The sequence below is a fragment of the Ailuropoda melanoleuca genome, chromosome 6, assembly GCF_002007445.2.
Source record: "Ailuropoda melanoleuca isolate Jingjing chromosome 6, ASM200744v2, whole genome shotgun sequence".
NCBI lineage: Eukaryota > Metazoa > Chordata > Mammalia > Carnivora > Ursidae > Ailuropoda > Ailuropoda melanoleuca.
This window is the reverse complement of record NC_048223.1, coordinates 97486522-97514209: the sequence shown is the minus strand read 5'-3', so window position 1 is coordinate 97514209 and position 27688 is coordinate 97486522. Positions and strand designations below refer to the sequence as shown.

General features: G+C 46.9%; 1 protein-coding gene across 47 annotated transcripts in view; it reads left to right on the top strand.

Moving 5' to 3' along the window:
- The window catches only part of SORBS1 (sorbin and SH3 domain containing 1), a 221890-nt gene extending 195146 nt beyond the window's left edge, over nucleotides 1-26744 (top strand). For 22 of the 47 annotated variants that reach the window (XM_011235436.3, XM_034663005.1, XM_019808501.2 and 19 more), the window contains 6 exons: nucleotides 2452-2566; nucleotides 2702-2827; nucleotides 4250-4444; nucleotides 18275-18333; nucleotides 20625-20737; nucleotides 23420-26744. In XM_011235436.3, the coding sequence (XP_011233738.1) occupies nucleotides 2452-2566; nucleotides 2702-2827; nucleotides 4250-4444; nucleotides 18275-18333; nucleotides 20625-20737; nucleotides 23420-23487 (676 nt within the window). In that variant the 3' untranslated portion in view covers nucleotides 23488-26744. Of the gene's footprint in view, nucleotides 1-2451; nucleotides 2567-2701; nucleotides 2828-4249; nucleotides 4445-5996; nucleotides 6771-17503; nucleotides 17564-18232; nucleotides 18334-20624; nucleotides 20738-23419 lie in introns of all 47 variants that reach the window. The other 25 variants (XM_019808494.2, XM_034662982.1, XM_034662981.1 and 22 more) reach the window with 4 other exon arrangements.
- The last annotated feature ends 944 nt before the right edge of the window (nucleotides 26745-27688 follow it).

The following is a 27688-nucleotide window of genomic DNA, read 5'->3' as shown; positions in this document are numbered from 1 at the left end:
GTTGCAGGTCAGCTGAGGTAATATTTATAAAGCATTTTGCATAATGTAACAGAAGTTGGCATCTCCCCCCCCGCCCCTTCTTTTTAACCAGAGAGAAGATAACAGAATTATATAAATTAATTTTTAGTTTAATCAAACTGTACCTTTTCCCCTTTCTTCCTTTGAATTGAGAGAGGTTCATGTAATCACTGAATGGTATTGCGATGTTAATCTTATATTGATGTAGGTTTCATTAAAAAGAACAATTTTTTCCTTAGAGCAACTTTGTACAATAGAAGAGAGAAGCCTGATTGAAACGGAATTGTCACCATTTATCAATAGTGCTAATGCTGGGGGCACTTGGGTGGCTCAGTCTTTTAAGCGTCCGACTCTTGATTTCGGCTCCGGTCATGATCTCAGGGTCATCAGATTGAGCCCCATGTCAGGCTCTGCACTGCTTAAGATTCTCTTTCTCCCTCTCCCTCTGCCCCTCCCACCCCACACACTCTCTCTCTAAATAAAAAAAGAATTAAAATAGTGCTAATGTTGGAGAGACCAGTCCTTCCTCCTGGCTCAGGGCTGTTATGACCCCTAGCTCCCTTACAGAAAAGTTAATAAAACTTTTTTTAAGAGTAAAGGACAGATCCATTGACTTGGGTCTTTTAAACATCTTTAATCACTGGGTTCTATTTTTCTCCATAGTGTGTTACTCAAGAAAGTATTCTGTGGGAGCACTCGAGTCAACAAGGTTAAACAGGTTTCTTACCTGCAGGACTTCTCTGAGCCTCTCCTGTGCTAGTAATATACATGGTGACACTCCAGAAAAAATCTGAAGTACATCGTATTATTGTTTCTGGAACCTCCTTACCACCAGACCTTGCAGTGTAGCTTTTTGGGAGATGGGCATGTGGTCCACAGTGAAGGAAGGATGACTGCAGACCTCTCAGCCCCCCACAAGCTGTCCTCCTCCTTGCTTACTAGGGGGGCCATGACACTCCCACCTGCCCCTACAGCTGTGAATCACTTAGGGTGGGAGAGCGGGGAGTGTAGAGATCTCCAGCAGGGGTGGATAGGCTGAGGGTCCTGCACATCCACATGTCCATGGTTGGGGGGTAAAAAGAGGGAATTCAGACACCCCCAAAGAGAGCTATAGCAAAAAACTGGCCAAAAACATTCTTACAGAGACAAATGCCCCAGATCGCCTTCACAGGCCTCCTCAGGATTAGAATCTTGTCTACAGTGCAAGACCCACAAAGGCTGCCTTGTTCTTGCCCTCAGCACAGTGCTGACTTTGTGTAAAGTCTTCCAGATGTGCCCCTATTGTTTAGCCAGCGTCCCTCACATAACCGTGGGACTTCTTGACACTGCAGCATAGGCAGGCCCACCCCCTCCAAATTGCAGGCAGAGCCTTTCTTTCCATTGCTGTTGGTTTGATGCAAATGGAAAAGATCTAGGTCATTTTTTTTAATTCAAAAAACTTTTCAAGCTACAATTGTTATCCTCCTTTTAAGTTTTTATTTTGCTTATAATTTATCTTTTTCATCTTTTTTTTTTTTTAAAAAAGGAGCCTTGGTTGGTGGTTAACAGCATCATTATTAAGGCCAGCAGAGGGATGGATGGAGATGGAAAAGTTGCAAAAATACATGAGGAACATTTTAAGGAAAATCTGTTTTTCTTTCCAGGGTTCCTTTCTCATGTTGAAAAGGAGGTAGTGAATTCCCGTTTCCTGAGTGCTAACTCTCTAACAGGCCCTGCGCTGGGTGTCCTACTTGCAGTTTGTTGCTACGTTTTTTCCAACAACTCTGAGTTAGCTCCTATTTTCAGATAAAGTATCTCAGAGAGATTAGGTATCTCACCCCAGGTCTCAGAGCTAGTGAATGGTATAACTGGGTTTTAAACCCAGATCTGCCTAATTTCAGAGCCTTTCCACTGCATGATGAGAGACGGATGGGTAGAGAGTGATGTGGTGGATGGGTGGCTGGCTGACTGGATGGAACGACACAAGGGTGTCAGTAATTTGAGGGTCATTTCAAGCAATGAAAGCATGCCTTGCTAGGGCATAGAAGGAGGGGAGTGAAGACAGTGAAAGCGTCTACAAGGAAACGTTTGTCCTCATTTACTCGACATCAGTTGAGACTACTGGGTGCATTGTTACGTGTTGCATAAATATCTGAGCATAAGACAGCATTCACAAAAAATACATTGAGAAAAACCACAACGAACTCATAAGGCCTGTGAGCACTTTGGAGTGGGGATTCCCTTTGAAAGTTAACATCCATCCCGCAGAAGACTGGAAAGATGCCAAAAGAGATGTAACTTCCTCACAAGTGGGGTTCTCCCTTCTGAATATGGAGCCCCCTCTCTAATTTGTCCCCTTTGACCTCACTCAGAGTCTCCTTTTGCTAAAAAATGGAGTCTTCATCTTACCCACCTTGAAACATCTGCTAACATGCTCCAACCGCCTGTTGACAGGGAGCTTCCCCTGCAGAAGGGGGACATCGTGTACATCTACAAGCAGATTGACCAGAACTGGTATGAAGGAGAGCACCACGGCCGGGTGGGGATCTTCCCACGCACCTACATCGAGGTACGATTGCTCCCTCTCTTTCCACAGAAGAGCCTGGTCTTGCCCAAAGCACCACTCATTTACCAGGAACCTGTGTTTTATTTCCTCCCTTCCTCTCGTTCTTTTCCTTCTCCTCTGCCGCTTTCCATTTCTCAGCTTCTTCCTCCTGCTGAGAAGGCTCAGCCCAAGAAGTTGGCCCCAGTGCAGGTTTTGGAATACGGAGAAGCTATTGCTAAGTTCAACTTTAATGGTGATACACAAGTAGAAATGTCCTTCAGAAAGGTAAGCGCCCTCTCTTCTCCGCTGTGGGGCTCTGTTTGGATGGCCCTGTTCTCGCGGGGAAGGGGTGTTACGGCCACGTACTAGTCTCGTGGTACCGTCGCTGTGCCTGATTGATGTGCCCCATCAAGGATTGCATGAAGGGCAGGTGGAGAATTTTCTGAGGTGAAGTATTTAAAAAATAAACCCTAGGCTTTGACAGGGTTTCTGTCAGGGTTCACTGACTAAAGGCAGTATTTCTGGAGTCTTCGACCTCTTCAGCCAACATTTATTGAACACCCAGTGATGTGAAAAGTGGTCGTGGCTAGGTTTTCCGACATATTCCTATGGCCCAGTGGAGAAGAGCAAGTCCTTTAAGGCCAAAAGTCAGCTTTTGGGGAGTTAAAGAATTTTTTCCAGGCCGCCCTTTGCTAGTATGTAAAATGAAGATAAACGACCCTCTCTTAGAGCTGTTTTAAGAGAATTCAATGAAACCAGCTCTTTGAGGCCCGCAGCATGATGCATGGCATCTAGTTTGGTACCCTCAAGGGGCTCAGCGTGCACACTTTGCACACAAGTGAGCTGTGCAGGGATGCCTTTCTTCCCTGTGAACAGGCGCTCTCTTCCCGTGACAAAACTCTCTGGCTTGCTGAAGTTATTAGTTGCTAATTTTAGTGAGGATTAGAAAACGATGAACTCTCTTATGGAAAAGAGAAGCACCCTAAATGCCCAATATCAGGAGAGCAATAATTAAGTCATTATACGTGTGTACAATAGAACAGCCTGCGATGGGCCATTACACTGTTGCCGCAAGAACATTAAAACTGTAGAATTCTACTTGTTGATAAAGGAGGTTCGCTCTGTGTCATGAAGGATCAAAAAAAAAGGTTGGAAAAGGAAATACAGTGCATACTCAATTTTCATAAGAAAAATGTGAAAGTCTAATTCACATGCACAGAATTAAATCTGGGAAATATATATATCAAAATTTTAATTGTGGTTACCCCGAGTGATAATATTCTGGGTAATACTAGTTTTCCACTTTGTGTTTTTACTTTTCCGTAGTGGTATAGGGAAAAACGAAGTTCTAAAAAGGAAGGAAAAAAAGATAACCCTCCCAAACCTTTGCTTTAGAGAAAATTGGTTATGAATTTTGTGATAAATGAGACAAAACCCCTCCATTTGGCTGTTAGCTAAGGGGGATGACTCTGACCTTCTCCTTTACTGCAATATTTAAAAACTAAGCTTGACTTCCCAGCCTCCAGGTAGCTCTCCTGCCGTCAGCGCCTCCGTCTCCGTGATGCTCTTTTTATCCGGGTCTAGCAAGGAAGGTTTTTCTGAACAAAGGACGTGATAAATAGTGAAGGATGGCACAGGGTGCAGGCAGGGGCCGCAGCCCTGCCGAGGCATGGTGGCACAAGGACCCTTCCTTGCCGTGTCTTGCAGGGTGAGAGGATCGCGCTGCTCCGACAGGTGGACGAGAACTGGTATGAAGGGAGGATCCCAGGGACGTCCCGGCAAGGCATCTTCCCCATCACCTACGTGGACGTGATCAAGAGGCCCCTGGTGAAAAACCCCGTGGATTACATCGACCTGCCTTTCTCCTCCTCCCCGAGTCGTAGTGGCACCGCGAGCCCACAGGTACCTACGCTTCTCGTCCCTGGTCTTCACGCTCCTCACGACCAGTCCGCAGTGCTGACGGCACGCAGCCCCTCCAGGGTGGCTCTGCAGCCCTGTGATTAGGAACCAACTGCAGGAATGCAGGGCAGACACACCAGGGTTTGTTCTCATGCGTACAAATGATGTGTTTCGAGAACTTGGAGGGAGAACTATTACCTTGGGGAAAAGAAAGAGCTTAAGGTGATGGGTCTGGTGATAAGATGATTAGGGCAAGAGAAATGAGAGACTTTAGCAGCTGCTCCAAAATTCTGTATGGGAGCAGCCTACCCTGGGCGAAGCTGAATGTCTAGGGACCACCGGTGTCCCATACATACCATGACCCAGGATGGCTCTCTTCATCACCTTATTGGTCCAGGCTGGCCTACGGAAAGCAAAGATCAAAAGAGAGAATTTCACATTCCCATCCTCAGACATATAGACCAGATCCAGAGTATTCTTTGCAAGCAAGAACCAGGCTGGGAAAGGAACATATATCATCTCTGTCTACACTGGCCTGAAAGGAAGTAGGTTTATAGGCATAGTAAGATGTTTGCATCCCTAAACATTAACTATGAACGGACTTGTTTTAAAAAATACAAATTATTCCAAACCCATCCCCACTTCCCAAAGCCAAGAAAAATTAGGACCTTGGGCTCAGAAGAGGCATGGTGACTTCCTGTGAAGGCCACTGACCATTACCACCGTGGTAAGTTGTAGGGAGAATGGCCAGAGGCGTGAGAGCAGGACCCGGACCTGGACCCTGGGTGACACATGAATGGCGCCTCTTTTCTGTCATCCTCTCATTATTTCCTCCTCTTCCACCTGCCCTCCCTTCCCCGACTCCAGGCTGGTTCTTGGCAGAAAGCATTAGATGGGCTGAGCCAGGGCTCCCGCACAGCGAGATCCGTCTCCTGTGGTCTCACTGGGAGAGGGTGTGGGGTCAGCACAGGCCATTCTTCTTCGTAGTAATAAGAGGAGCTCAGTGAGATTTTTCACTTGACTGTAGCCAAGCACAACTATAAACAAGACGACTCCACTGCTCATACCCCTCTCTGGATGGCTCTTTGCTGAGAACTCTAGAGAGAATAAAGGCCCAAAGAAGGGGCAGGGCAGTGGCAGGGCACCTTTTTCCCTCTGTGGTGGTGGGTCAGGGCCTCTTCTGTGGCAGTGATGGAGGGGTGGGGCGGGGTGGGAGTCTTCCAGTGTGTCCCTCTGAAAGTCTCATTCTGCAAACCGGGCCCGTGCCATCTGTAACTGTCCCAATGGGCCCCTTTCTCCCATCTCCGTACCACTCACTTCACCCTTCCTCCGCCCCCTGCACACACTGTGCACACACGCGCATGCACCCACATCCCACTTTCTCTCCACCCTAACCAAACGATTTCATTTTTTGGACACCAGAGTGTCCTCGTCCTCTGCATTTCATTCCTCTTTGTATACCCCTTGTAATTATTTTCCTCCTTTCTTCTTTATGCTGACATTTGTACCTTTTGCTTCTTTCCTTTGTTTTCCTCTCTCTCCTTTTCTTTTTAAGTTTGCCAGTCACAGCAAGCTCATCATGCCAGTCCTCTCATCCCTGCCCCACCCCCACCGAGCCCTGTCCCCTGAGATGCACGCTGTCACCTCCGAGTGGATCTCCCTGACTGTTGGGGTCCCAGGCAGGCGGCCTCTGGCCCTGACTCCACCCCTGCCTCCTCTGCCAGAGACTTCTATCTATAACATCGACCACCTTGCCTCGTGGGTGAGGCCCGGCTCCTCTCTCTCTCTCAGCCTTCCCCATTCGAGCTGGGCTGATCATTCCACCCCACGCTCAATGGCTTCCCCGCTGGCCCTGCCTCCCCCCCACAAAGCCGCCTCCTTGGCACCCAGCGCCCCCACCTCCCTTCACGTCAACGGGGACAGTGGTGTCCACGTGCCACCCCCAGGTGTCCGCCAGGATAGCTTCTCACAGCTGCTGCCGGGGAGCTCTGATAGGGTCATCTCGGAGCTCAGCAACGCCTTTAGCAGCCAGGGTAAGCGGCAGCCAAGGCGAGAAGAGCGCGGACAGTATGAGAGGAGAGCAGAGCGGGAGGCAGGTGAGAGATACCCTGGAGCACCCAAGATCTCTAAGAAGAGCTGCTTGAGACCTTCAGACGTGGTCAGGTGCCTGAGCGCGGAACAGAGACTCTCAGATCTCCACGGCCCCGAGGAGAGCCGGCCTGGCAAGCCCCCGGGTAGCCCTTTTCCGGGAAGGGAGGCTGAGCAGACAGAGCTGCATAGAGGTGGCGAGCAGGCTGAGAGGAGGGCCGCTCGGAGTGCTGTGAGCCAGGTAGGCCTGCAGCATGACCGCGTGTGCCTTGGCATCTCAGTTGGCAGGGTGGGCTGGACATCTCACCCGTGGCCCGTCGGCCGTGGCTCCGTGGATGCCGGTGAGAGCCCTTCGCTTGCCTTGGGGCCAGACATAGTACTCAGGAGGGAATGGAGGGGCCATTGATTAAGGTGCCAGGCTGGGGATAGTTGGAGGCAAAGGACTGTCTGCACTCTGGCCTCTTGAGGCGATTCAGAAGTCACTCCCACTTTGGGTGCCTCCTGGCCTGGTGCAAAAGCCCCACGAGAAGGAAGGCCTTCCCCACATGCATTCTTGCCTTGGAGACATTCCTTGGTTTGCTCTAACACAGCTGAGAACACCAGGCTTCAGTTTGGCTCCGTGTGGTTTGGTTTTGTGTGAGCTGCACTTTGTTTCTGTAACCCATGGCGCTCTGCAGCGCTCAGCCCTGTCGGGTCTTCGTCCTGTCTCGTGTTCGTGTGGGAGCACAGGGCTTTTGTTCACTGATGAACAAATGCATTTTGGTCCTAAGGAGGTGCATGCAGGCCCAGCGCTGGGGCCCCGGCAGGTACAGGGTCTTCGAATGGGCACACTAGGTTTTTAGGTGACTGTCCCATTTTCTCTCTGGGTCAGCTACAAAGATTTCAAGGACCAAAGTGGCCTTAAGGTGTTTTGAGGGCTGAAAAATTGGGGATGGGGATGAGGACCAACTTGGCAATTCGGTCATGATTCTGATTTTAGTAATGCTATTTAGTACCCTAAAAGTCAAAGACTTTGGGCAGTTTCTCCAAAGTAGCTGGGGTTGAATGCCCGTTTACCTCTTACCGTCTGTGACTGGGAGTCACTTCCCCTCGGAGCCTCACCTGTAAAGCGGAGATGATAACCCACCTCACAGTGTGGTTGAGAGGATTCTACGAAGTGAGGCGTAGGAAGTGGGACTGGGAACAGAACGTGGTCAGCACTTTGGAATCTCTCCACGTGGGGCAATCTAGGGCTGCTTCTGAAACTCAGAACATTCTAGAATGCCTATCAGATGGAATTCTTGAAGAAGTCCCATTTATTGTTTACTGTGTACAGTGCCCACAGTAGACTATGCTTGATCCTCAGACCTGAAACTCTATAAACTTTCATTTAGTCACTCAACAAATATTTATTTGAGGCCCGTAGACACCACTGTGTAGCAGGGTAGGGGACCAGGGTCAGTGACTCCCTGCTCTGGAGGAGCCTGTGTTCCAGCGAGAACACAGACACAGCAGCGTCATGACTGTGGTGACAGGGAAATGCTCGAAGTCCACAGGAGCACAGAGGCCTGAGACAGACAAGGCCAGACCTCTGGCTCCAGCCTAATGGTCGGGAGCAGAAGATCGCTTTCCATGGGAAGAGCAGTGTGGGGTAGTGATAAATCATCAGGCCAGTGAGCCACAGTTTTCTGTGTGCAAAGTAGGAGTAAAAATTGTCTCTCCTTCGTAGGGTAGTTGTAAGGATTAAATGATCTAGGAGTGGTGCCGGGCCTGTGGGAAGGCTCCATAAAGTGGACTGTTTCTCCGCCTCTGAGCGTGGGGCCCAACGAAAATAGCAGAAACTGGAGAAGGCCTTGTCTGGTCCCAGAGCAGGTACTGCTGGAATATGTCTTCCAGGAGGAAGAGAAGGGCGTGTCCAGCTAAGCAAGGAATAGTTGGTTTGGGAGAGATGGTGTAGGGGCTAGCTGAGAAGAATTCAGTGTCTCTGATGTGGGAACAGTTCCGTAAACGTCCCAAGTCAGCCCACGGTGCCTGGAGGCCTCCTTATTGTCGGCCGTGAGTCATCAGCACAGCCCGATTCCAGGACCCAGTGTGTACAGGAAGTGCACATAGTGCAGGAACTCCAGGCGAATTGAGGGGTATATACTTCCTGCTTCCTAATGGAGGGGGGGGCAGGGGGCAGGTAGCTGGCAACATGGAAAGACAGGCCTGTTGAAAATTGGTTTTCCTTTCTTGGTGGGCCTCCAGAACCCGAGTGTACCACTTCCTGTCCCCGCCCTTCCTCCTGCTCTTCCAGCGCCAGCCCCTTCTCTGTGGGTGTGCCCGGCCCTGGCCCCAGCCTTGCTCCTTGGTGAGAGCTGGAAGGTTGTGTGAAAGGGGCCTCCAGCCCCCACACCTCCTGCCCAACCCGTCTACTTTCCCCTCCTGTGACTGGGAGCAGGAGTCATCACTCATGAAAGGGGGACCTGTGGAAGCGCCCTGCCCCTTGAGGCTCTCTTGGGATGACAGAGCTAAAGATTCATGGGATGACAGAGCTAAAGATGGAAAGGACTTCAGGGACAACTGTTCTTTGGTGGCCTGTCAGCTTTGGATAAATGCATTCCAGACCAGTGTGTGTGATCAGGAAAATCGCCAGTCTCTGTTCTCCTTGCTGTGGGGAACTGAACAAAAGTTCAATTTTAGTATAGTTGTTAGGAAGCTAGGTTTAATATCTGGCCAGTAAGTAGAGGGAATTTAGCGGAGTATCTTAAATGAAAAGACATTCTGAAATGTTATGACCTTTCTTCTTTCATTGCTAATATACTGAAGGCCTCATGTGATCTGGCCATTTTAGACATCAAGCCGGCTTCACCTTCCACAGCCTCCCTGCTGGTTTGCCTGGATAATTCCCACCCGTCCTTCAATTCCCCACTTAGATGTTACTTCTTCCAGAAGCCTTTCCTGGCAGCTTCCCCCGCCCCTGCAAGACTGGATTAAGTGCTCTGACTTTGTGCGTCCGCAGCCCCAGCCCCTGATTTGGGGGATCTCAGCTCTATTGTCTTCTTATCTTCGCTTGTCTGTGTCGCCATTAGTGTTAGCGCCCTAAGGTCAGGGGCCATGACACCCAATATATGGAAGGTACTCAATAGATACTTGTTGAGTGAAAGAAAAGATAAAAAAGTGACCCCAATTAAAGTTATGCATGGGGGGGAAAGGGAGGGAGGGATAAGATATGTTCACAAATAATTATAATGCAGACAGGGAAGAAGAGTCAGATAGTTCACACTGAATGTTCAAGATGAGAAATAATAAGCAACAGGAGGGAGAAGTGGCAGTCTGGTAGACTTTGTAAAGGAAAGTGACATTCGTTGTGGGGCTTCAAGCACAGGGAGGTTTATAATAGGTGAACAGCAAGAGGGTGTCATTTAAGGGAAGCAAATAACCCAGCCAAGACCCACAGGTGGGAACATGAAAGGGGGTGTGGGGAATTGTGAGCTTTGGGTGAGGCTTAGGGTTTCCACAGGTAGATGGAAGAGGGGCGTGTGGGGAAGGACCTGGGAGCAGAGCTGGGAAGCACGTAGACACCCACCAGCAACGTCCAGTCACCTTCCTCACAGTCACGTGCCCCTTGTGAATCAGTTGTCAAACTTCCCTATTTGGTGCTAAGTCCCTGCGCAGCTGCTTCCCTCCCCCTTTGTCACCTGTCCAGACCCACCCCTGCCGCCCCCACCTCTCTGTGGGTGGATGAACCCTTCTGAAAGACTTTGGCTTTTTGCTCCTTTGTAGACTCCCAAACTGAAATCATATTGGGTCAGTTGCTCGTATTTTTAGATGTGTGTTCTTTAGACAGTGGAAGGCTTGAATGAAGGGCAGGGGGTGTTTAGGGGAACCACGATGTAGTGGGGAGAGCACTGTATTGGAAGTCAGGATCCCCGGGCTCTGGCCCAGTGCTGCTGTTGGCCTGCTGTATGTCTTTGGATGAATCACTTCCCTTCTCTGGGAGCTTCCTTGTCCATAAACAAAAGATTTAGACAAGAGAACTGAAGGTCTTTTTAGCATTGATGTTCTATGATTCAGTAAAAATCCTGTGTGAATAAAAGGGGGGACAAAGGAACAAATTCAAAACTTTAAGTAGGGGGTTTATTATTTTATTATATATTATATATATATTATTATTATATATATATTTATTCAGACCTTCACAATTGAAAAATGAGAAGTTTCCCCCCTTGGTTTGGGGGGTGTACTAGGACAAAAACATGCATACAAATAAAATACCCAAGAGTTCAGAATTATCAACCAAATTCTTGGATTCTGTCGGGCATCATTTTGGCCAAGAAGGTTTAGGGTGATCAAGACCGTGAAGGGGAAGATCATCTTACAAATCTCAGTCATTAACATCATCAGCTGTTTCCTGAGCTTTCCCGAGAGGCACTGTTTGCTGACCGGCATCCAGCCTTGGTTTTTAAGAGTTCCTACAATTGGCGTGATAGATCCTCATAGGATTTCTGAATTAAAAAGAGTCTTTACAGATCATCTACTCCAGTGACTCATAACCTTTTCTGGATCACAGAACCCTTGAGAATCTGAGGTCAGCTGAGGACTCTGGGCCAGGAGTCTGGGGACGACGACGAGAGTAGCGCACACAATTTTGCGTCAAGTTTCAGGAGATCCACACCTGAGTCCATCCGAGAGCTTCCTGGGAGTCTGTGCCCTCCAGGTCAAGAGCCCCTATCTATTCTACTTTTATGATGAGATGAGAAAAGTGCCAAAACTTTTGTGATATTTGTTTGGGTCCCAAAGGGAGGGAAACCAGTCAACAATAAAATCAGTATTCAGGAAAGCCGTGTGTCCTCAGAGCATCTGAGAAGCACCAAACTACCGCACAGCCTCAGAGAAAGGAGAGGGGAGAACACTGCTCAGGTGACGACAGAAACAGGCGCTGGCAGACTCAGAGGGAATGCCCCTTGCTCTGTGGAAGCTAGCTTTGTTTCCAGAAAGATAAGAACAAAGACCTAGACCTGCTTTGAGCATAGAAATTAAGGAAATCAAAAGTGGTAAGATACCCAACTGAAAATGGGAAACGTTTTCTTTTGACTCACTCAGAAGGGAAATCTCTAAATAGGTACAGAGGGTGTTTAACAGTTTAGAGGCTGGGGAGAGGCCTTGGCTGCAGTTCCAAAAATAACCAGCAGGTGTTCTCTCAACACCTGAGGTAGGGAACTAAGACCTAACGTTGAAGTGTCCACCCCTCAAAAGGTATTAGGAGCAATGGTAGGTAGCCATAGCAGCCCTCAGGCCAGCTGAAGAGTACCTCCTGAGGTGACCTCCTGACCAGTGACCTCTCCAGCTACTCTGGTGTGTCCCCCAGGCAGAACACAAGCACAGAGAATCAGGGGGTAGTGCAATGCACAGGATTTGGGGTCTGAGAGACCAGGGTTCACATCCTGGCTCTTCAGTTCCCAACTCAGACATGTTGGGTTTTAGTTTTGTAGGCTGGGGTAAATGTGGACCGCCTTGTTGAGTTATGAGGATGAAATGAGAGACCATGGAGATGAACACAGCTAGTCCAGAGCCTGTCACTGGGACTCAGTAAATACTTGTTATGTGATACCGAAGTGATAGGGAAAAGAAACAGAAGCAGTTTGCTCTATCGTCCTTACCCCATTCCACGTAAGAGAAGATGGGGAGGGGGCAGGGAGGAGAAGAAAGTAGAAGATGGAAGAATCCTTCCACTTTGTGTTCCACAAATCCAGAATTTAGAAAACTGAGAATTTGGATTCTGTAACGTGCTTCTCCCTGTTCTCTCTCACCTTGAGTATGAAGGCATCCACTTAGAAAGCTTTGCTTTCTTCATCTTTGAATAAACATTTGCCATTTCTTTTCTGATTACTTTGGGAAGAGAAGAGACCACACACTACAGACCATGATGAGAAGGCTGAGCATTTGAGTTTAGCGTTGTAATCAGATTCGAGTTACAGCAAAGTAATGTGTGCCCCGTGGAGTAGTCCGAAAGGGGATTGTGTTTAGGTGGGAAGCAGTTGAACCGATTGGTTGTAATTTGTTGTATGTGTAAACTGGGATCTTTTTCTTAATAAGCTCAAGGAGAACTTGGTCCTGTTGTGAGGGTCCTGTGGAGGTGTTCTAGAGCCGAAAGCCAGGAGCCGGAATCATTCAGGCCTCCAGCTCCTCTGGCCGAGTTTGCCTGTGGTGTTCCCGGAGCTGCAAATCTGCCACCATGCGGGGCAGCCCCTCGCCTCCCACACTGCCAGAGGAAGCCCTCCGTCCACATCCGGAGGCTGCAGTCAAAAGCCCTCTACCCAGTCCTCAGGGGGCTGTGAGCGGGGTGCCTCTGTTCTTAAGCCAGGTCAGCCCCCATCCTCCCCCCCAGACCCTCGTGCTCAATTCATGGGATACATGCTCTCTGACCCTTATGTTAGAACCTCGGAGCCAAAAAGGATGTTTATGTAAATCGTGTCCAATCCTCTTATTTTACTAAGAATTTGAAATCCAGAGAAATTAAATGTTTTGCTCAAAAGACAATGAGTTAGTGTCGTAGCCTGGCCTGGAACCCAGACTTCCTTGCACCCAGTCTGGTCTCCCCCTGGGAGGCCAGTGTGGGTCATCAGAAAGAGGTGTGGTGGGGTCTGAGCAGATGACAAAGTAGGTGTGTGCAGTGGGTTGAGGATCTGGGGCTGGGGGTGGGGTGGAGGGGGTAAGAGCACAGAAGGGACCTGTGTTGCTTCCAGGGGCTTGGGCCACTCTGAGGTTGAGGTCCTTAATCTTGTTCACATCTCCAGGACTTCCTGCTTTCCTTTACCCTGTGGAGAGTTTATCTGGGGGTTCAAGGCTTTGGCAGACACCCAAAGCTGGAAGAGAACACTTACTAGCTCCTTGGTAACACCAGGTGTTTTGTGGATCCAGAGGGATTAATAGCCCTAGGGAGGTCAGGGTCAGATTCCTGGGGGTCTTCTGCGAACTGCAGATAGAAAGGCAACAGAGCAAGGATTCATGCAGGATTGCTCACTTGGGGAGAATAAACCCAGCACTCCAGGCCAAGGGGGACAGTTTGTGAGTGCGTGTGCAAATACAGACGCAAAGCAGTTTCTGGATCAGCAGCTAACCCCTGCTTACTGTCGGGTGGCGGGGCGGGGAAGTGCAGCGTGTGTGTGTGTGTGTGTGTGTGTGTGTGTGTGTGTTGGGCTGATGGCTGTTTTTCTAAACATGTGGGGGAACAAAAAAAAACAACTGGAGTGTATCTCCAAGAGTTTGAAATGTACTTGGCATAAGATAATACTTTTTATTTTTAACCCTGGATGAGGTCGTAGTTAGAACTTTGTCTACTTTTAGGCTTAAGTACGGACAGGGGAGGGTTCAGTGCAGCACTGTCCAGTAGGGATATAATATAACGTGAGTCATATATGTAATTTTAACTTTTCTGGCAGTAAAATGGAATAAGTGAAATTAATTTTAACAATATATTTTATTTTGTCCAACATATCTAAAGTAGTATTTAAACTATTAATGTAATTAGATAATAGTATATAATCAATCTAATTATTAATAATATAGATTACATTCTATATTTTGTGATAAGTTTTTGAAATCCAGTGTGTATTTTTACACTTACAGCACATTTCATACTGGCCATTTCTCAAGTGTTACTGGCTACCATATTAGACAGCATAGGTTCAGAGGAAGAGATATATAAAGCTGTACACAGTTAGAAATGAGGTGGGGGGGGCACCTGGGTGGCTCAGTCGGTTAAGTGTCTGCCTTCAGCTCAGGTCATGATCCCAGGGTCCTGGGATCGAACCCCATCAGGCTCCCTGCAGGGAGCCTCTTACTCTCCCTCTGCCCATCCCATTCCCCCCTGCTCTTGCTCACTCTCTCTATAAAATAAAATAAGAAAATAGGGCCAGGGAAAGAAAAATATATGCCTAAAGGGAAAAAAATCTGAAGGTAAATAGCCTTCAAAGTGAAGGGCAGATCCATGCCTCGGATATCAATAGTCTCCATCTCCCCTGAGGGTCCACATGCCACACATACACCCCCAAAAACTGGTTTCTATCCCAATTATATAAAATGTTTGATTGAATGTAAGGAATGCATTTCAAACAGGGAGAAATTGAATCTTAGCTAATAGGATAAATGTTTATCTTGCCTTTGTCCTTCATTCCACAAACTGTGAGAAGTCCAATCATTCTTACCTCTCGGGGATGACTCAAGTTTGTACTAAATGTCAACTTGGTCTAGGTATGAAGGCTATGATGGTGATTGTCCTCTGATTTGGATATGACCTGAAACCAAGAAAGGTATTATTAGCTGGGTCAGTATCCCTTCCAGCACTGTGCATCCTTGAGTTAAGGATTGGATCCTATCCATTACTGCACACTGTACCTTTTACATAAAGAAAAAGTATTCAGGAAGAGAAGTGACCATGCCTGTTGTCACAAAGGGCAGAAGCTAGGTGTTGCTATGGCTGTAGATGTCCCAAGGGGACTCGAGAGGAAGGTGGTGAATGTCAGTTAGTCACCGAGGACCCAGTGCTCGGTGGCTTTGTCACCTTGTGCAAATCTTCACACTTCCTTGAGCCTTAAAAGTCCTTGTCCACTCTCTCTAAGTCAAAGCGTTAGTGTAAAAGTCAGATGAAGTAATGGACCTCTATGTGCTTTGAAAACTGCTGTTGTTTGTTTTTAAGTGCTTTGCAAAAAAGGGCTGGTAAAATATTCAGGTCCTTTTTTACTATATCTGATGTACCAAACCTCTCTTAAGCACTAAATATTTGCTTGATGATCGATTCTAGTCACTCCTTTGGGATTAAGTTCATTGAAAGATGCTACAGGGCCTCTCTAAGCCGTGAACATCACGTGGAGAGATGGTCCACATCCTCTCTTTGTTCTGCACTTGACCTGAGGTCATTAGGCTGCCAGCTGGAGTTTGGAAATATTTTGGTTATTATGAAAAGTTTCATTTTCATGAGGCATGATGCACACTGATCAGTCTGGGCACACTCTAGCCAGAGAATCTCAGTGAAGGATGATGAAGGTCCTCTACCATCTTCCTCTCCCAGATTGTGGACCAGCATCAGATCCATCACCCACAGAAATGTCGCTTCTCGAGGGCACATGAGGGACTGAGCACTGGGTGTTGTATGCAACCAATGAATCACTGGAACTAATAATACACTATATGTTAATTAATTGAATTTAAATAAAATTAAAAAATAAAAATAAGGTAGAGTCTGAGGATGCACTCCATTGTGTCCCGTCAGTCTGCATGTTAACCGGGTTCCCAGGTGATAGCAGCACACGCGAAAGTTGAGAAGCAGTGCCCACAGCATCCCATCGAGTGACAGCATGGCCTCGGCTTCAGTGGCTGCTGGGACTGGCAGCTCCCTTCCTCCCCGGGCAGCCCTTCTATTGGGCAGCTTGCCCTCACAGAGTTTCCCCTCCTGTCAAAATTGGCCTGTTAGGTATCACCAGAATACATTTCCTTCTTCTGCCACGTTAAAGCCCACATAGCAAGTGCTTGGAAATATCATCACTTTCCTTTGTTATACAGAAGCCTTGATCCGGAGGCTGGATGGGTGGTGAGTGGGGCCACACAAGGTCACCTGGCAAAGACCAGCAGGTCCTGAGACATTGGTGGAGGACCATGAAAAGGCCCCTTGCAGTTCTGGCTCTTCCTTTATTCCTGCCAGAGTCCAGGGTTTAAAGGAGTTTCATTTTGAAGAAGTTTAGAGAACTTCTAGTGGGGAAGTTCTGGGGCTGGTGTGATGGCAGGTGAGGGGCAGCCCAGCAGCTTGACTTCTTGCTAGCTGTGGGACATTGGGACATGAGCATCAGCTTCCTGGGTTTTAAAAGCAGACAGGATGAGAAACCCTGTTCTTCCTATCTCCAGGGTTTCTGTGGGACTCACGAAAAATAATATCAGTGAGCAGTCTTAATGATGTGGGAAATGGTCCAAGGATGAAAGAGAAGATCAGTGGGACAGTAGATGAATCCAGAAGACAAATCTACCACTGGCTTGCTGTGTGACCTCAGGGGAGGGCCTGGACCTCTCTGTGAATCCAGTGGGTCATATATAAAAGATCTCTGAGTGCCCTTCTAGAAGGCCCTGGAGTTACCATGGCTTGTTGCTATTGGTCCACATTACCCAGAGGGTTTCTCCAAGAAGGATGGCTCTTCATATATTTAGGGAGATTTCTTAGAGCTTGGAATTGAATCCTTTCTCCGGGAAATGATTCCAGACACTCTTCCTGGCCTATCCTATGGAAGACCCACTTTAAAAATGGGTCTGCTTGTCCATAATCGCACCTGTGTTTCCATGTCAGCGTGTGGTACCTGAGCTGGTGAGTGAAGATTGATGGTTTCATTGCTATAGCTGTGTCAGGACACCCAGTCCTATTTCTGGAAGCAAGCTTTGCCCTCTGAGAAATCTGAACTCATACCTGGCTAGAGGGTGTCATGTGCAGACTTTTCCAGGGGAACGGTCTTGTTTGATACTTCAGATATCACCAAGGAGATTTTCAGAAGTGTGTTTGTTTTCGTAAGTGTGCAGATGTGGTGTACCTGATATTTTATGAGCCTGCTTTGCCAGAGAGGCTTTCAGTCAACAAGATAACTCAAACTGGCCCTTCCACAGATGCTTGCCAGCTAAGAGCAAAAGGACCAACGTGTGTGTTTAGGGAGGGTCATAACTGTTCCTTAAGACAGCCCTTCTCTGTCTCTTTCCTGCCAAACTGGGGACCCTGTGTTCATGCTCAACTCACTGTGCTCATATTCTCAACCTCCCATTTCATTGCCTGGATTCTTGCTTCTAACTCTGTACATTGCATTTTCTCCTGTGCACCCACCGTGTTGTCATGGAAACTCGATGGCCGTAGGCCATGAGTGTCCGGCGTCATCGAGTGTGATGGTGTGGTACGTGTATTTGCTCACATTTTTATTTTGAATCCGTTCCAATGTGACATCTGCTAAAATGTCTCCCTTATAATTTGCTTGGTGATCACAGCCTTCTCATCATTCATTGAGAGCAGGACCTGATCTCACAGAATCTGAAAAGAGCTATGTGGTAAGATGCCTGTTGAATAAGACTGTAGCTTTTCTAAAGAGAATCCTTACTGACTTCTAGAGTCTCGACTGGAGTAATGCCTGGCTAACTCACAGAGCCATTATTTACAAGAATTATATGGCTATTGTCCCAAAGGGAAATGTTAGGCCACCCCCTTCCCTCTCAGCAGAGGAACTTAGAGACAATATTTGTACTCTGCCTACATGTGGGATTAAATTAATGGTTAGTGCATGATTGGGGATCCATACTTGCATTTCTATCCTGAAGTTGTTCCATTTGTGACAGTTACTCACTAATGACAGGCTTTTATGCTGCTGCCTTTTTTTTTTTTTAATATTCATACTAAATTCCAAATTCTTCTGTATCTTACCTGTTTTTTCCATGCTTACGCCTGGATCTCTTCTGCACTCCACTACTGGAATATCTATTTTTTTAACCTGGATCTTCAACTCTGTTGTTTCCCTGGACTTATGTGCTTCGTCTGGAATGTTACATCTCTTCCTCTCTTTCTTTTTTTGTTTTTTGTCCCCATGTTGACTGTTTTATGGGGGTTTCTGGATATCTTGGGGCCACTCACAGGAAGCAGTTTGCAATGAGATCATAAACATTGCCGAAAAATCTGTTCATTACTGCAGCACTGTTTCTCATCCCCTTGACTTTCATCACAAGGTATCCCCTTCTGACAATAAATCATCTTTAATCATTTCTCAGCAACCTCAAGCCCAGCAGCGAAGAGTCACCCCAGACAGGAGTCAAACCTCACAAGATTTGTAAGTACACTTGGCGAACTTCCTTTCTCACATTCTTAATAGACTATTGGCTTTAGAGAATGGGTCTTTGACCAAGTATGGGGGCAGCTATTTGGGGAAATGGACGAGTCACCCTCAGCTTCTCTGAGGATTTCTAGTTGAGGCCATGTTTCCCATCAGCCAACCTGAAACAGGTGATGGGCGGGTGAATAAAGGATGTCACAGACTATTGAGAGACAGAGACAGGAAAGAATGAATGCCATCCAGGGGCAAATGAGGGCAGTGCTGACTGGCTTCAGTCCTGGTGTTGTGGAGATATAGAAGAAGGAGTCATTGGTTATGCCTACAGGAATAGAGTTGATCCACTCATTTAAAAAAAAAAATCATTGGATATCTCCCATGTTTTAAGCATATAGGGGCAAACTCCATTCCCAGAAGAAGGGAGATTTGGAATGAACATTGAAAGACACATTGAAGGGGCCCCTGGTTGGCTCAGTCAGTAGAGCATGCAACTTGATCTCAGGGTCATGAGTTCAAGCCCCACATGGTTGTAAAGCTTGCAGAAAGAAAGAAAAAGAGAGAAAGAGGAAGATAGAAGGAGGGAGGGAAGGAAGAAAGAAAGGGAGGGAGGAAGGAAAGAAAGAAAAAGAGAGAGAGAGAAAGAAAGAAAAACTGGATTTGAGAGATAGGACAGGGAGGTAAAAGGTCTTCCCAGCTGAGGAAACCACATATGCAAAGACCCAGGGTAGATGGTGTGTTCGGGGGACTCAGAGAAGGCCCACATGGCCAAAGGACTCAATGGAACAGTGCCCTGAGCTGCATGAGGCCCATCCAAAATTAGAGCTGATTGAGGGACCCAAGCAGCGAGGATACGGGACCTTGGCCCACCAGTCTCCACTAGCGGAGTGAGGATAGAGAAGCAGGTATCCGGAGTTATTTCCCAGAGCTAAGGCTAGCAAGGCAGCCATAGTGGAAGTAAAGAGGAAGATAAGGCATTCTAAGGAGTCCCAAGTTGGATGGAGACAGCAGGCAAACATGAGAACATCAAAAGTGTACTCGCTTACCAACCGGAAATTTATCTGCGTCTCTTAATTCCTCATTGGAGACCTTCCTTCTGGCAGACGGATCCATCTACTGAATTATCAATACATTTGGATAAATGTATAAAATTAAATGGTCTCTCTGTTTTAGCAGAGGACAATGAACCCCTCATTCCAGGGGATTGGCTCCTCTTACTTGTTTCTAGTCTCATTTGCCCACTCACTGAAATTCACTGGCATCTGCTGGAAATGGTAGATGGTTGTCTCATTTGCAAAGTTTTGCCAGCTACTGTTGTATTTCAGAATAGTAAGTATGCAGAATTGTGAACTGGTGCATAGTAGGTGCTTCTTAAGGAATAAATGAAAACAAACTTTTCCTTGTCGGATTTCACCACAAGTAGGCCAGCCTTCTCCAGTGAGCTGTTGTCGGGACAGACAGAACAGCCCAGACCAGATTGCCTTAGGCCCACTAACAAGTAAATAAAAATCTTACTTCCAGACATCACTGGGATAGAAAGAAAGCAAAAACCTTTCAAGAATTTTGGAAAAATGGCACCACATTTAAAAACAATTAACTAGGGGCACGTGGCTGGCTCAGAAGAGCGTGCAACTCTTGATCTCACGGTCATAAGCCTGAGCTTCACTTTGGGTGTAGAGATTACTTAAATGAATAAACAAAAACTTAAAAAAAATAAAAACAATGAAATATGTATCAGCATATTAAGAAACTCAAGGTAAGCAATTAGAATGTACTTTTTATATCTTTATATCAGTACAATTTTATGTATGTATGTATGTGTGTGTGTGTGTGTGTATAACAATTGCTTTATGCTTTCCAATGTATATGACCAGAATATAGTGTCTATCTCTAGACTTAAGTAGCTTCTTTTTTTTTTTTTTGGACCTAAGTAACTTCTGATTATCCTTAATAATCTATATACATTCTGCTATGTTAAGAAAAAGCCTTGGTTAACTTTAAAGAGGGGGCATCTAGACAAAACGCTTAGCTATGGTAACCAAATGAAACTAAATAAAAGGACTGATCCTAACCTTGCTTGTCAGAGGCTCCCCATCCCTATCAGTCTTTATTTCCTTATTATATGCTGAATGGATCTCCCCAAATGCTACACTATCAAGGAAATAGCCAATAAAATACTTTCATCACCACTGATGCATAAGAAACACTACCTAAGTGTCGATTTAACTGAATTGGGCTTCAAAAACTCATTATTTGATCCTATCAGTATTTGAATCAATGTCTCTCATTTTTAGAGTTAGCTACCAAGCCTTATATAGCTATATGCCACAGAATGATGATGAATTGGAACTCCGAGATGGAGATATTGTCGATGTCATGGAAAAATGTGATGACGGATGGTTCGTTGGTAAGTGATCTCCTCATGCTTTTCTTACTAGTTGTGTACTGAAGGAGTAACTAGGAGCGATGAGCCACGCAAAATGCAATATTCTCCGCAAAGAAAAAGAGCCTTCTCAGATCCGGTGCTGCTGTCGGGAATGCTGGGCCACCCACTTTATGCTTGCTCTGAAGACGGTGTGATGACGCTAATGATACTGGACCCAAAAACCAAATACGCCAATGCCACTGCACCGAAGGGCAATTGTCAGATTCGTTACTTGAGTTCTGTTTGCATTTCTATTGTGCGTATATCTGTTCTGCATTTGAAAATTGTATTTTTTTTAAGCTCTTAATGAAACAACACAAGAAAATTTGAGCCTAGGTCTCAACCGTGAAACTCAAACGTATGTGCAGACATTCCAAAGACCTAATTTACTTCAGACTTCCCATAACTTTAAAAAAGCAACCTGCTTAATTAAAACAAAAGATTCACCGTTATGGAACAGGAGAAAGATCAACGTTATTTTGAGTTTTTGTTACAAAGCAGATACTTGCTTAATATACCTTGTTATTGAAGTTCTCAACAAATAGCCTGTGAGACAAGAATTATCCTCAGTTCACAGACTCAGGAACTGCAGCCCGGAGAGGTTATGTAACTAGCCCCGGTCTCCCAGGTAGCCAGTCGTGGAGCCAGTCCTTGACCTCACGCGCATCTGACCCCAAGCCTCTGCTCTTTCTCCTCAGGCACAAATAGGCTTTGCCTCTGTTTTCCCCTTGTACAAATGGCTTTACCTTTATCTTCTTTCTGAGACCAGATCTTTCCTGATCCTCTGGAAAATCTTTGCTAACTGAAGTCCTCTTAGGGCTGGGGTGGTAAGAATGGCAAGGCCTCAGCAGAAATGTGAAGCCAGAAAGATTTGCCTGGGCCTCTCGCGGCCTCTTAGAAAGCCGCCCCATCCTCCCCAGGCCCTCAGAAGCCTGTGGCCCCTCGCTACCCTGAACTGCTCCGATCAGAAGGAAGCCAGGTCTGAGGAGTCAGCCACATACTCCGGTGGAGTGCAGTCCAGTGGAAACAGAATGCAAGCCGCGTATGGAATTTAAACTTTTCGGGAAGCCACCTTGAAAGAAGTAAAATGAAACCAATGAAACTAATAGCAGTCTATTTATCAAAACCAATGCATTCAGAATATTATCATTTGAACATGTAATCAGTATAAAACATTGTTAGTACGAGAAGGAGAATGTAAACTCTCTGGCCAAGCCTTAGGATTCTGGCGTGTGTTTTACAGGTACGGTGTAGCTAGGTTCAGACGAGCCGCGTTTCAAGGGCTCGGCAGCCGCCCGTGGCTGTCATGCTGGGGAGTGCAGCCCTGGTGTAGATTAGCTGTTAAACTCCTCCAGGACTGTTTATGTTTTTTTAATGAGAACAGGGGGTAGGGTGAGGGGCACCAGTTCTCTAAGGGGGCATGCCTGGCAGCTAGGTAAAGGAAATACTCCTCTATCCCTCATATGCTTCAAAATGTAGCCTCTTGCTCCGTAGAACAAAGTAACCCAGTGGAGCTCATTTTTCTCGTCCTTAAGGAAAGGTGCAAACCCGCTGAAGGAGCACGTCTCTGGCCCTTATCATCTCAGTTATCTGCAGGCTCCTCGGCGGTCCTCCCTAGGAGTTCAACTAGCTGTTTTAGATGTCTTTAGCTTTGACGCTCTCTTGTAGCTTCCGGCACTGACTCCAACCTGCGGCTAGTGGCTGCTCGAAGTGCTCTGTTCACCGGGGTTCTGAAGCCATATCCAAGCCAACTGGGAAAAGGGTGCAGTTGCCAAATTGTGCTATATGCCATCGAGTGGGGAATCAGGACATGGCATGGATCTGCCACCACCCCCACCCCAACCCCCACCCCCAGCTTTAGAGTCAGTCCCAAGGGAGGGAGCTGGGTTAGGGATCCGGCAGTTCGGGACGTGGAGCCGCACAGATAGGGCCGTGTGCCCAGGTAGCTCAGTGTTCCTGTCGAGGTTGGCAGCAAAGACAGGGAGTCGATCCGGGGCTTAGGCACAGGCTTCTGAGAGGAATTTCTTTTTGATGTGTGGTCATATCCAGTGGACTTTTAGAAATCCTACAGTTTAGAAATCCCAAATCCCTGGTATCTTATGTTGAATAAATGGGCTCATTTTTTCCAAAAAGGAGACATATTGGAAAGAGCAGTGGGCTGGGAGTCAGAAGTCCTGGGTTCTGAGCCTACTTCTGACGCTTGCTGAACTGTGGGACGTAAGCTCTCTGAGCTTGCATTCCTCGTCCGAAAAGGGGGGAGTATTGAGAATGCCTGCCTGGCTTACCACCCAGCATTATTTTTCAGCCTAAATGAGATAAGACAGGGAAAAGTGCTTTGGAAACCATATGCTGTCCTTCATGCTGCAGGTTGTTATCAAAAGGCTCCCTCCAGGGGCTCCTAGGTGGCTCAGTTGGTCAAGCTTCTGACTCTTGGTTTCGGCTCAGGTCATGGTCTCAGGGTTGTGGGATCCAGCCCCAAGTTGGGCTCTGTGCTCAGTGGGGAGTCTGCTTGGAGTTCTGTCTCCCTTTGCCCCTCCCCCCAATTGCGCGTGCACTCTCTCTCAAATTAATTAAAAAACAAAACAAAAAAACAAAGGGCTCTCTCTGAATTCACATGGGTGTGTCTTCTGATTTTGCTTTGTTTTTGTTTTTGTTTTTTTATAGGTACTTCAAGAAGGACAAGGCAATTTGGTACTTTTCCAGGCAACTATGTAAAGCCTTTGTATCTATAAGAAGATTGAAAAACCAGAGATTATTTTTATTGGAGGATGAAGCATAATTCATGAACTGGTCTCTTTATTTAAACATTGAGTCAGTAGGAAAACTAATGCAGTGGATAAAGTAAGAAGCAAAAGAGAGGGACAGAGAAGTGTTGTGTCCAAAGCCTGAGCCTGTCTACGCTTACAGTGTCTCAGGCAAGCCGAACTGAGGAAAAAGGAATGAGACAAATCTGTATTTACTTAGCTGCTTCTGGGAGCCACTCCAAGCCTTCCCTGCCTCTTCCCTTCTTGGGTAATCTGACCTGTACCCCAGTCCAGGATCAGTGAGGTCAGAGATGCCTCTTGCTGCCCTGGCCTTGATCAGCTGTGGCTCAAAGAGGTCACGTAGCCAGAAGCAGCCCTCAGAGCACCAAGCGGATCCCCATTCTCCACAGGCTCCGCACCCCAGCCACCCCAGAGCCCACCGGTTTCCTAACATGGCTGGAGAGATGCCCGGGCTGCCAAGGCCATCCCTGGACAGTGGCGGGGGCCCCCAGGCTGTCCAAGACCATGTGCCTCTGTCCTGGGGTACGTGGGGAAATGGAAGCAGAGAGGAGGTGCCCTGCTCATGTAGCCTGCATGCAGCATTGCCCTCGACGCCCCTGCTGTTCAGGCAGAAAAGCACATGAGGTTTGCCCATGGGACTGGGGTGCCCGGGTCAGGTAGTTAAATTTGTGTTTCCAAGTGATGAAGTTAAGTTCTGTAGCTGTCAAGGTCACTTGCAACATGGTTCCTTTCCCATATCACCGACTTTTATAAGTGGTCACTTTCGGCACAATTTCATTTACCAGAATGCCAGTGCTCACCTTTCTTTTCTGGATTGTTTTTGGCCAGGGCGGTTTGAGGTCACTGAGCCTGTTCTCACAGAGAACCAAGGATGGCACTCAGTGAATCATTTAATAGACACTGATGCACACTGGATGCTGGGGCCGCCAATGAGCAGGACGTGCTCCACACTTAGACTCACTGCGTCCTCGTGTTTACTCCCCGCAGCAGTTCAGGGAGCACCCAACGCTAGTCGCCCGGGATCCCAAATCCCGACGCACCCTGGTGAGGCCTCTCTTCAGAGCAGAAGGCACACAGGCAGTGGCCCTCCGTGCAAGGCAGCGATTCTGCCACTCCCGGGGGATGGGGGGCTCTGTCCCCTGTGGGGCCACATCTGAGGAGGGAAGCCCCTGTGACACCCCGGGCGCTCAGGCACAACTCCATTCAATTCAAGGATGTTTATCAGCCTCCCTGTTAGACCCCTTGAAGAAGCAGGCAATGGCCCACCCGCCTGCCGGGATCTCAGAGGTGACTGGAGAGGCAGACGTAGAGAAACATTGGGTCAAGAGAGACTGTGATATGTGCTAAGAAGGGTGAGAGAGAGGAGGAGGTTATCTTTCCCTGGAGAGACTCTAGAAAGGCTTGTCGTATTTCTCTCTCCATTAGCTCACTCTTGAACAGCGAGGCTGCTAGAAGAGCCTTTGTCCAAGGGTAGTTCATAGTGGAAATTCTTGGAACTGTTTCCAGAGTCTTCAAACTGTCGTACACATCCAAAGTCACAAACAGGAGCAGCAGTTCTAGGTAGGTGGGGTGTGTGCAGGAACCCTGGCTCTCTGAACATAGCTCAGAATTGCCCCCGGAACTTTGTCCCAAAGTCTGGAGTCTTTACAAGTAGGCGGAGTTTGTCTTCAGTGCCTCGGCCTCACCTTCTGTCTCTGCCATTCACCTGCCACCCGTCAGCTGCTCATGCCCCTACCCCCATCAGACAGCCTCATTCTCTCCCTGTCCTCCTTTCAAGTCCTGGTCTCAGGAAAGAAACTGCCGCTGACTCCTTCGCACTAGAGTGTAAATGACTGATAAGAGGAATGTGTTACTTCTTCCCAGAGACGTTTGTTTTTAACTAGGACAGAGCAGAGCCTTAACCCCAAGGGATGAGGCTGTGGAACTAATGATGGGGGTAGAGGGTGCCAGGGGCGGCCGAGGAGCTTCCTGGGTAGAAGGAGCCTTTCTGAGAGTCTTGGAATCATTCTCCTTGCTTTGGAAGGTCCACTTCACCATCCCAGGGTGCCGTTTGGCGCTCTCTGAGGGAATATAGTACAAGTGCACGTGCGTTTTGCACGACAGCATTTCGCTCATTTTTGGAATGTAACTCCTCTATTGGCTAACGTGTTTCTTGGTTGTCTTAGATGCAAACCATTAATAACGATCTTATTCTAATAGTTTTTTTTGAGGGGTGCTTCTTAAGTAGGTAATTTTGAACACCTCTTTAAATACAGCTAGAAAATAAAACCAATTTGTAAAGCCACATTTGCATATGATGCCAGCCTCACGCATTTGTAGATCTCCAGAAACCCAGGTATGTCTCACCAATTTGCCCGTCTTTAACAAAATCATGTTAAAATTTGCATCAAACTTCAGCTTCCTGCGTATGACTAAACAAGGAACAAAGGTTTCCAATTGCTCTTTTGTCCTCATACATTTAGTAATATAAAATACCTATTTTTTTGCTGAAATATTTATACAAGTTTATTAATAGCGAGTGCAACTAACTGGCACCATGCCTTGCAACACATTTTGATATATTCGCCATGCTTCTCGGTAAAGGCAAGCCCCCAACTACTTTTGCAGTCTCTCTCGGATCAGTAAAAGAAAAAAAATCATATGCGTAAGAAGTAGGACTGTAAATATGTATATTTAACTTTGTATAGCCTATGTACCTACTTTGTATAGAAAAATAATTTTAAAAATTTGAACTGAAAGGGGGTAAAATAAGGAAGTCATGAAGTTTTTTGCATTTTTATTTAAATGAAGGAATTCCAAATAACTCACCTGCAGATTTTTAGCACAAAAATAGCCATTGTAAAGTGTTAAAATTTCAAATAATCATTCTTTCTGGGAGAGAAGGTAATTGTTATCTCAGTTATAGGGTTTTCTTTTTAAATTTTATTTTTGATTTTCTTTTTTTGCTGTCCTATTTATCTACAGTAGGTATTAAGTTCTTTTGCTAGAATAGGTTACTACAGAGAAGATTATATTCTGAAAGAAAAATAACTGACATATATAACCAATTAATTTAAAGTGTTGCCATTTTAATTACACACGGAGAGCACGTACTATGCCGACATAGATTGTTCTGTTCGTTTATTTTTCTTTATTGCCGTGGATTGATTTGATAAATGGATGTGTTGAGTTACTACATTCGCTGTACATATTATTTAATAAACTTTATTCAGAATTGTGTGGCATTTGTTTGTTCTTACCATTCATTGTTTCCTTCCTTCCTGCGCCAGGTTTCTCAAGGGAGGCTTATATTCACTGCTTCAATATCGCATCCTCTCCTTTTCCCTTCTTAATCACGTACTATCTGGCTTTGCTCCTGGAAGACCCCACTTCTTCCTCATGCCTTTCTCTATAAGCTAACTCTAACCTCTGAATGGACTACTGGTGACCTCCTCACCATGCTTTCCATTCTGATTACAAGAATAACGCGCATGTCTTTAAAAGCAAAACATAAAATATGTGCGACGGGTCTTGATTTGCTCCGCAAGACATGGGTGCAAGAAACGATACAGCATTTGGTTTTTCTAAATCGCCTTAAATCGGCTATGAGCCTTCTCTTGCTATGGTGGGTGAAAATGGAGCCCGTCTCCTCCCAAACCAAATGTGTCAAGACGGTGGCCTAGGCATCCAGCCTCCCCTGGCATCCCATGGTCAGGACCACACCCATCTCCATGTGGAGTGGGGCCTGCTGTGCACAAACCAAACTTCCACCTTCCCCTGGTTCTGTCCTTCTGCACCTCTGTCAGAGCACTGCCACCTCTTGGGGGTGACTCAGTGGCATCCGGCTCGGTAGGCCTAGTCCTCGAACAGTCATGGGAGAAGGGTTGTCTTCCAGGGGTCTGACAGCCTCAGGACTGAGCCCGGGCTCACAGGCACTACTTTCAGGCCATTCATCCCTTCCAGCAAATCCATCAGCTGTACTTTCAGAGTACATTTAGAACCCAGCCTTGCCAAGCATTTGGCTCTGGAGTCCAAGCCATTTTCTCTCTGGATCCTTGTGCTCTCTTTCTAACTTGCCTTCCTGCTTCCGCCCTTGCTGCGTCTACTCTGGTCTTAACAGAGCAACCAGAGTGATCATTTTCAAGTCTATCCAGAATCCTCTAGTGGCTTCTCACATCACTGAGTGGTA